Source organism: Peromyscus leucopus, chromosome 4, assembly GCF_004664715.2.
Source record: "Peromyscus leucopus breed LL Stock chromosome 4, UCI_PerLeu_2.1, whole genome shotgun sequence".
Lineage (NCBI taxonomy): Eukaryota > Metazoa > Chordata > Mammalia > Rodentia > Cricetidae > Peromyscus > Peromyscus leucopus.
This window is the reverse complement of record NC_051066.1, coordinates 122,129,611-122,138,568: the sequence shown is the minus strand read 5'-3', so window position 1 is coordinate 122,138,568 and position 8,958 is coordinate 122,129,611. Positions and strand designations below refer to the sequence as shown.

Below are 8,958 nucleotides of genomic sequence, written 5' to 3'. Positions count from 1 at the left end.
TTGTTGGGGGTGGTAATGGAACAGCTTGACCCAAGAGAAACGTCTCACAACTAGTCACATTCTATAGACCTCCATAAAATGACAGGTTGCACATGGAGGGGGCACCATCAAAGAGGTAGTTACATCTTTACCATCCATAATGAAGTAAAACCTAACATACAGTAAAAGCCTAACTCATGGTAGAGGTTTTTCTAGCATGTATACGCCCTGTGTTCTGTCCTCAGGGTCTTCCTCCCCAAAGTAACACTGGAAGTAATTATAAACTACAATGTAAGCATGTTTTTAGAAACATGGAGGCTAATTATGGGGTCAGAGCTGGAGGTGTAGGGTCCGAGAAAATGCTGAAGGAAGACCGCAGACTCAAATAGTATGTAAGAGCAAAGAGTGTTTGTTAATATTCCAGCATGCACGTGGGGTTGTTCACCTGTACAAAATGGAGACAACCCTGAGAGGAGCGTGTAGGCTCCTTTTAAGTACAGCTAAGGGGAGGTGCAGGGACAGTGAGGTCATCTCAAATGATTGGTTGAACAAGCAGCAGTTATATTAGTATATTTTAAAATTGGCTGAGGTTTAGTCTTATCATTTTTGAACATACTTGCACAAGCTTGGGCAAGTCCAGACGTGACTCAGAAGGGTGTGCTGGATTTGTCCTTGGGACACTGTGAGGCTGACTTAGATCTTGTGTTTGTCTTCTCCCTTGACTCTGAAAGTAAGGGCATTGTGGATAAATGGCCCTTGGTTGGGAGACACACCTGTTTTGTCCCTCTCAGAGAACGGAAACCTAAATTCAGTTGTGAGGGTGGGAGAGTTTAACCCCTTCAGAGAGGTGTTTTGGAAAGGGACACTGGAAATAAGTTTGAGTGGAGAGCAAGGAACTGTCACTCTCTGTTAAAGTCTTCCAATGTTGAGTTATTAAATCATGCACAGTTATTTTTATCTTGAAATCCCTCCCTCCAAAGAGAGGGTAAACCTTATGAATGAAAAATATCATTGGCAAATAATGGCTCGGGGTTGTCCAGGCTGGTTCTCTGGAGAAGTGGAGGTTAAGATGGAGCACCTTTTACAGTTTGCATTTCCAAAATGTTCTCATTCTCATTATTCACTCTTTAGCTAGCAAATATATTTGATTTTAATATATCTTCTTCATTCTTCAAAACTGATGAGTAAGACTGTCCTGTAATTGAGGGTTTTTTTTTTTTTTTGTTTTTTTTTTATTTTATTTTTTTTTTAGGGTTTCTCTGTGTAGCTTTGCGCCTTTCCTGGAGCTCACTTGGTAGCCCAGGCTGGCCTCGAACTCACAGAGATCCGCCTGCCTCTGCCTCCCGAGTGCTGGGATTAAAGGCGTGTGCCACCACTGCCTGGCCTGTAATTGAATTTTTAAAGGAAAGCTGTCTCCTAAAAAAAACCAAAAAGCTCATAAACTTCTCACATCAGATGCGGATGGTGTGACTAGTTAATTAGAAGGGCTACATGATCATACTACACACACACACACACACACACACACACACACACACACACACCTGCAAACAGCCCCAGACACTGGCCCTCCTGACACACAGCCTCCAGCAAAGTCATTATGTCTGCTCCCACTGTCCCCTCCTTATTATTAGAATCTTTGATCCAGGTCCAGAGGACCCTTTAGCCTAAAAAAGCAAGAATATCATGGCTAACTATGAGATAAACACTTGCTTTTGACATATGTACTTTTAGCCTTTTGTAGGAAACATAGATAATTTTAAGCAAAACTGGGTGCCTTATTTCTAGTAGGCATCACAAGCTGCGTCTCCTCTCTGAGGGATAGCACGGCATCGTATTTGTTTATTTACAGTGCTTTGCAATCAAGCCATCGTGTATTGAACATAAAGCCATGTGAGGAGTTGAGTTAAACTGCAGAGACACACATTCTCGATGGCTTTGTTTAGGTTTTTCCTCTCCCCTTTTCATGCAGTGCTGGGAACTGGATCTAGGACCTTGCACATGGAAGGCAAATGCTACACCACTATTTCCAAAAGTAGATTCTAATTCATTAAGTCTGAGAGTGGCTTGAAAGACCCTGTATTTCAGGGCTGTATTTTAGCTGCAAGACCTTCTACTGTCTGTTAGGACAGAAAAGGCTTCTTTCTGTGTTGACAATGGTTAGCTTAATTACTTCAGGTTGGTTAAAGAGCTGTCAGCAGCTTAACTTTATGCCAGGTTTTTTTTTTTTTTTTTTTTCCAGTTCATACTGATGTGTTCATTCTGCATGCAACCACACATCAGTAAATGGCCAAGCAAGGAAGGTGAAAGTAAAATTAACTGAAATGGCAGTCTGTCAAAGAAGCCTATTCTACCACAGCCATAGCAAATACAAAGTCTGGACAAAAGAAATAATAATGAACCACGTCACACACTGTATTTCTTTCCTTCAAAGTAAGTTAAGAGCAGCACTGCTGGGCTGGAGAGATGGCTTCATGGTTAAGAGCACTGACTGCTCTTCCAGAGGGCCTGGGTTCAATTCCCAGCACCCACATGGCAGCTCACAGCTGTCAGTAACTCCAGTTCCAGGGGACTTATCACCCTCACACAGACATACATACAGGCAGAACACCAATGCACATTAAAAAAAAGAAAGATTGCCGGGCGTTGGTGGCGCACGCCTTTAATCCCAGCACTCGGGAGGCAGAGGCAGGCGGATCTCTGTGAGTTCGAGGCCAGCCTGGGCTACCAAGTGAGCTCCAGGAAAGGCGCAAAGCTACACAGAGAAACCCTGTCTCGAAAAACCAAAAAAAAAAAAAAAAAAAAAAAAAAAAAAAGAAAGATAGCACTGTTGGATGATTTTAAATGTAAATGTTATTATCTAAATAAATAAATGAATATAATAAATAAATAAAATTAAAAGGGGGGCGTTGTTGGGATAATCACTCATTATGGCTGCAATTTTAGCTCCTCAGTAATTCCTTTCGGGGAGTTCTAATAAGACCGCTGTGGGGGCAGAGATGGCTCATCTCAGGATTTCATTTTGGCCGTGAATGGGAAATCAGCAAGGCTTGTCTTTGCAGCCTCCTTTCTCCAGTTATTTTCCCTTTCCTGGAAAAAGCTCTAACTACAGCTCCTGATGGAGCTCTTAGCTAGTAGGAAATGCTGGGAACAATGGGCTACTCCCAATCTCTCTGTCTCTGTCTGTCTGCCTCTCTCTCTCTCTCTCTCTCTCTCTCTCTCACACACACACACACACACACACACACACACACACACACACACACACACCACCACCACCACCACCACCAGAAGCAAATACATCCCACTTCAGTACATTCTCTTTGACATTCCATATCCATCACTACCGTCATTCTGCTAGTTGATGTGAAGTTCACTAGCTGGTGATAATGTGGATGGATAAAAAAGAAAAAAAAATCACAGAGGGAAAATGCCAAAGCAGTAGACCGCCTAGTAATGAGAAGAGCCACCATATAGCAGCCTAGCAATGGAGTGCTGGGTGCTGTTCTGAACACTCGGCATGGGTTCATGTTGGCCTTCTGCACCCTGGTGAGGTGTGTTAATCAGCCTCCAGTCACGACTGCAAATACCGAAGTACCAACTTCTAAAGAAAACATGGTTGCTTTGTCTCGCAGTTTTAGGGATTCCATTGCTGTTAGGCCTCTGCTGGGAGTTGCCGGGTAGCAATGGTGGGGGGAACATAGCATAGCAAAACTGCTCACAATTGGGAAGCAAAAGAAGGGAGGGGGAAGGAGCCAGGTTCCACAATTTTTAAAGACACCCTCACCCCACGCACCCCACAACCTAAAGATCTTGAGCCTATTTGGCTCTAACCGTTAAAGACCCCAACATTTCCCTATAGCACCTCCCTGGGGATCAAGCCTTTGGAGGGATATTTAAGATCTAAACCATAGCATGCAACAAGATTCTGGTTTTATCCTCAGCTGTTTAACTACATAAATATGCACTTTTCTCTGTAGATTTAATCTGTGGGTATAATTCTATTTGATATATGCAAAGTTATTTATTTATCTACACTTTTTGAGACCATGTCTTGCTATATAGACCTGGCTGGCCTGGTACACATAGATCAGGCTGCTTTGAATTTTCAGCAACCCTGGTGAGGAGACCAGTTCAGGCATCGGAAAGCGACTTGCAGTTGGTCCCCATTGGCCATGAGAATGGAAAGAAGCTGGATCAGCAGCACATGTATCTTGCTTTGTATCCTCTGTGAGCTCTCGTATCACCCTGGGGCCTCAGCCTTTCAGGTATTAAGATTGTAGGAATGAGCTGTGGCACACGCCTTTAATCCCAGCACTCGGGAGGCAGAGGCAGGTGGATCTCTGTGAGTTCGAGGCCAGCCTGGGCTACCAAGTGAGCTCCAGGAAAGGCGCAAAGCTACACAGAGAAACCCTGTCTGGAAAAAAAAAAAAAAAAAAAAAGATTGTAGGAATGACCTACCACACCCAATTAAACATAAACTCAGAGACACAGACAGACACACACACACACCTTAAAATCATTTCTGCTAATATATTAGAACTTCATTATCCAGATTGGTAAGCACTAGGCACAGGGGCTTATAGATTGTTTGAGATGAAGTCCATGTGAAATTAGATGTGCTGTTAAGTGTAAAATATTGCTAAAATTTTGAAGAATTAGCATTTAAAAAAGAATGTAAAATGTCACTTTAATGTTTCAGATTATTGAAATATATTTGGAATCTCATAGGTTAAAAATATAATTAAAGTTAATTTGAACTGCCAGGGTTTTTGTTTTGTTTTTTTTTTTTTTTTGGTTTTGTTTTGTTTTGTTTTTATTTTAAAAAGTGGAGAGGCCACTTCCCCAGTTCCTGCCTACTCAGATGCTGGTGAAGTTCATGGCCGACATTGCCAGTGGTATGGAGTACCTAAGTACCAAGAGATTCATACACCGGGACCTGGCTGCTAGGAACTGCATGTGAGTTGCAAGTCCGCTGGAAAGCCCCTCCTTCCTCAAGGAGCTTCCTCCCCATTCCTCAGGATGAAAGAGAAAGGAGCCATTAGGGAAAGTTGGACCCCCAGACAAGGTTAAAAAGGCTGAATGAGAACATGTCCGTGTGTGTGGCAGACTTCGGACTCTCCAAGAAGATCTACAATGGGGACTACTACCGCCAAGGGCGCATTGCCAAGATGCCAGTCAAGTGGATTGCCATCGAGAGTCTGGCAGATCGAGTCTACACCAGCAAGAGTGATATGTGGTCCTTTGGCGTGACAATGTGGGAGATCGCCACCCGAGGCCAAACTCCCTATCCAGGAGTGGAGAACAGTGAGATTTACGACTACCTATGCAGGGAAATCACCTGAAACAGCCTGTGGACTGCCTGGATGGCCTGTATGCCCTGATGTCTCGGTGGTGGGAGCTAAACACACGGGACCGGCCAAGTTTTGCAGAGCTTCGGGAAGACCTGGAGAACACATTGAAGGCTCTGCCCCCTGCTCAGGAGTCTGATGAAATCCTCTATGTCAACAAGGATGAGGGCACAAGCCACCTTGAACCCCGTGGTGCTGCTGGAGGAGCTGATCCCCCGACTCACCCCGATCCGAAGGATTCCTGCAGCTGTCTCACTGCAGCTGAAGTCCACGCTGCTGGACGCTACGTCCTCTGTCCTTCTACAGTTCCTGGACCCAGTCTGTCCGCTGACAGAGGCTGCCCAGCACCCCCAGGGCAGGAGGATGGAGCCTGAGACAATCTTCCACCTGGGATGCCCTCTCAGGATCCAAGCTTGGCACTGCCACTGGGGGGAACCTCACCCCCACTTTGCCACTCCTGGCCTTCTCCCCGACTGCAGCATGATCTTTCCTCCCTTCTCAAATTCAGCACAGAAAGACTTGTCCTTCTTTCTGTGTCGTAAACATCCTATGCATAAAAAGAAGGGTCGGGCTGCCGTCTCGAAGGATCTTCTCAGATCTGACATCCCAACATTCTGTATTCTACGGTTTGAGTCTAGATTTCAAGGTTCTAGATCTCCAAGATGATATGAGTCCTTGGGTCTAAGGAACCGAGACCCTGGTTTCTAAGTCTCAAGAGCTATTGTTGTAGACATGGCCCACTGTTCAAAGGCTCTGAGATTCTGTGGCTCTAGATTTTTCTGGTTCTAAAATTCTTGGTGATGCCCTTATGGTTTTTGGTTGCACAGCTCTGAGATTCCAGGATCTAAGGCCTTGTGATTCTAGACTTTATTTTTCTGGAGCCCAGGGTCCTATGAGTGGAAGCTTCTAGATTTTAAAATTCTACAGGTTCTAGGCATGAAGGTTCTAAGGCATACTGTTCTCAAATTTAACAGCTCTTCATGTTGCAATACTCCAGATCATAAAATTTCAAACATTTATTTTCTCAATTTCTAAGATTCCAGTGATGGTCATTTACAGCCTCTGAGGCGTTATGATAATAAGTTCTTTTATATAAAACCCTGCATCTCAAGGGAATAAGATTCTAGAATCTGAAATTCAAAAGCTTTAAGAGTCTCCAGACTGAGTTTCTAAGCTATGATGTGATGATAATCTAAAATTTGGTCTGAGGTTCTAGATTCTCTAAGATTCTACATCATATGCCCCAAGATTACAGATTATTAAATTCTAATGTTGGCCTGCTCTTGATCTCAGGCACTGTAAGATACTGTGGGTCCAAGACTCGGGGTCCTAAGAGGCTCACAGTTAATTGTGACTAACTAGACACCAAAGTTCTAACCATTTCTAATGCTGGACACCTCTGAGTTCTGTGCTGCTTCCTGCCTTTCTAGCACTTAATTAAAGACCCGAGAATACATGTTTCTAAAAATATTAAAGCTCTAAGCACTGTAATTTAGGAATCCAGTGTTCTGAGATTTGAAAGGTCCACAGGTCTAGAATATTAGGTACGATTCCAAGGTTGGGACCTTGCAGCATTCTTTTGTAAGCCTTTCCCTCCTTAGCCACCTATGCTTCCTCAAGCCTGTGCAATGCATTGGGAATGCCTTTCCTCCAAGGGAGGGACCTTCCTCCCCTCCTTATGGGCCATGTTGTCCCCTTGAGCCAGTCCCTTATCCCTGTGTGAAGTGTGGACTCTGGTGCCTCCAGAGAGGCTCAAATCACATAAAATGTTTGTCAATCAAAAAAAAAAAAAAAAAAAAAAAAAAAAAGTGGAGAGATGGCTCAGTAGTTAAGAGCACTGGCTGCTCTTCCAGAGGTCCTGAGTTCAATTCCCAGCAACCATATAGCGGCTCACAACCATCTGTAATGAGGTCTGGTTCCCTCTTCTGGTGTGCAGGCAGAACACTGTATATATAATAAATAAATAAATCCTTTTTTTTTTTTAAGTGGCTTCTAGAAAATTTACAATCAGCTTTATGTTTATACTAGACAAAGCCATACAAGAGGTTAAAATTCTTTATGGTCTTCTGCCAACCAAATAAGAAATCTGCCCTATTCAGGTGTTAGCAGACAAGCAAGAGGCTGGCTCCCAGGTGTATTGTCACTTTAAGAACTGTGTCTTGCTGATGCTGCAAGGGAAGCAGAGGCAGGTGGATCTCTGTGAGTTCAAGGCCAGCCTGGTCTACAAAGCGAGTTCCAAGACAGGCACCAGGGCTATACAGAGGGACCGGGTCTTGAAAAACCAAAAACCAAAACGAAAACCCAGCAGCGGTGGACATGAGTCTCAGTGACAGCTGAGGGTGGGTGCGTGAGTCCATTCACATTCTAGTCTTCAGCTGGAGCCAAAAGAGGGCAAGGCGTGTCAGAGCCTGTGTTTTGATTGGGAGCATTGGAGTAGAAGTATTTTAAGACTTTCTGTGAGAGAGAGACGCCCTACCGATCCTGTGGGGGCATGAGAAGAAATAGAAGGATGGTCATCATAAAGGGAAGAGGAAAGAGCAGGTGAGGGCACCTTCTACAGCGTGAGCGACATGTGCCTAGAAACCTAAGTGTTGCTTACAGAGGGGTAAGGGGTGTGCTGAATACCCTCCCTGGCTATCTGTGGACATCATCCTCACATGGCAAGCTGTGAAAGATTCCGCTACATTAATTCTAACATATTATATATAAGTGTGTATATCTAATATATCTGTCAGAGGAAATACTGAGTCATTCATATAACACTATTCTAAGTGCTTTTAATGTAGAGAATATGAATTTTAGAAAACTCTGCTTTTGTTTTGTTTCATTTTAGATTTTTTGGGGGAGGGGTTGAGACAGGATTTCTCTGTGTAGCTTTGGGGTCTGTCCTGAAACTCACTTTGTAAACCAGGCTGGCCTCGAACTCACAGAGATTCGCCTGGCTCTGCCTCCCAAGTGCTGGGATTAAAGGCGTGTGCCTGGCTGGATTTTGGTTTTTGAGACAGTGTTTCTCTGTGTAACAGCCCTGGCTGAAATTCACAGAGATCTACCTGCCTCTGCCTCCTGAGTGCTGGGGTTAAAGGCGATTCTAATTGGTCTTAATCACAAAAACCTGGAGTCAGATATAGGGGTAACAGCTGAAAGATCAGAGAAGCAAAGGAACTAGCCACTAGAGAGACTTCTTACCTCTACCGAATCCTCAGACTGAAAGGGGCTGAGCGCCTGTCTCCACCCGGCCTTATCACTTCCTCTCTCTGCCCAGTCATATCACTTCCTGTTTCCTCCTCCCAAGTGCTGGGGTTAAAGGTGTATGCCACCACCTGGGTGCTAGTGGTTAGCTCTGCACTCTGGAGGCAAGCTTTGTTAGAGCACAAAATATCACCACAGGTGTGCACCACCACCGCATGGCTGCAAGTTCTTATTAGAATCAAGAAAAGAAGCTCTCCCAGCCCCCTAGTCATTTCACCCCACTTGGAGATTCTCCATGGAGAATCCTTCAAACAGACCTTGGTTATCCCTCTAATAAGAGCATTGGCTCACTGGCTGGACTTGATGTCACAGGCATGTAAACCCAGCACTCAGGATCAGGAGTTCAAGATCATACCTGGCTTTACATGGAGCTTGAGAC

At 44.3% G+C, this 8,958-nt stretch overlaps 1 protein-coding gene across 1 annotated transcript; it reads left to right on the top strand.

The window, feature by feature from the left end:
* The first annotated feature begins 4,822 nt into the window (after positions 1-4,822).
* On the top strand, positions 4,823-6,821 carry LOC114701708 (tyrosine-protein kinase receptor UFO-like). Its single transcript, XM_028881862.2, has 2 exons — positions 4,823-4,938; positions 5,057-6,821. Exons 1-2 carry the CDS (start codon positions 4,844-4,846, stop codon positions 5,322-5,324), a joined length of 363 nt encoding a protein of 120 aa, XP_028737695.1. The 5' UTR covers positions 4,823-4,843; the 3' UTR covers positions 5,325-6,821.
* Positions 6,822-8,958: the final 2,137 nt, after the last annotated feature.

Excerpts from the sequence above, each read along its gene's own strand:
- LOC114701708 (XM_028881862.2), top strand. The coding sequence starts at position 4,844 with ATGCTGGTGAAGTTCATGGCCGACATTGCCAGTGGTATGGAGTACCTA. Across the intron at positions 4,939-5,056 it reads CTGGCTGCTAGGAACTGCAT|GCTGAATGAGAACATGTCCG; the intron begins GTGAGTTGCAAG and ends AAGGTTAAAAAG.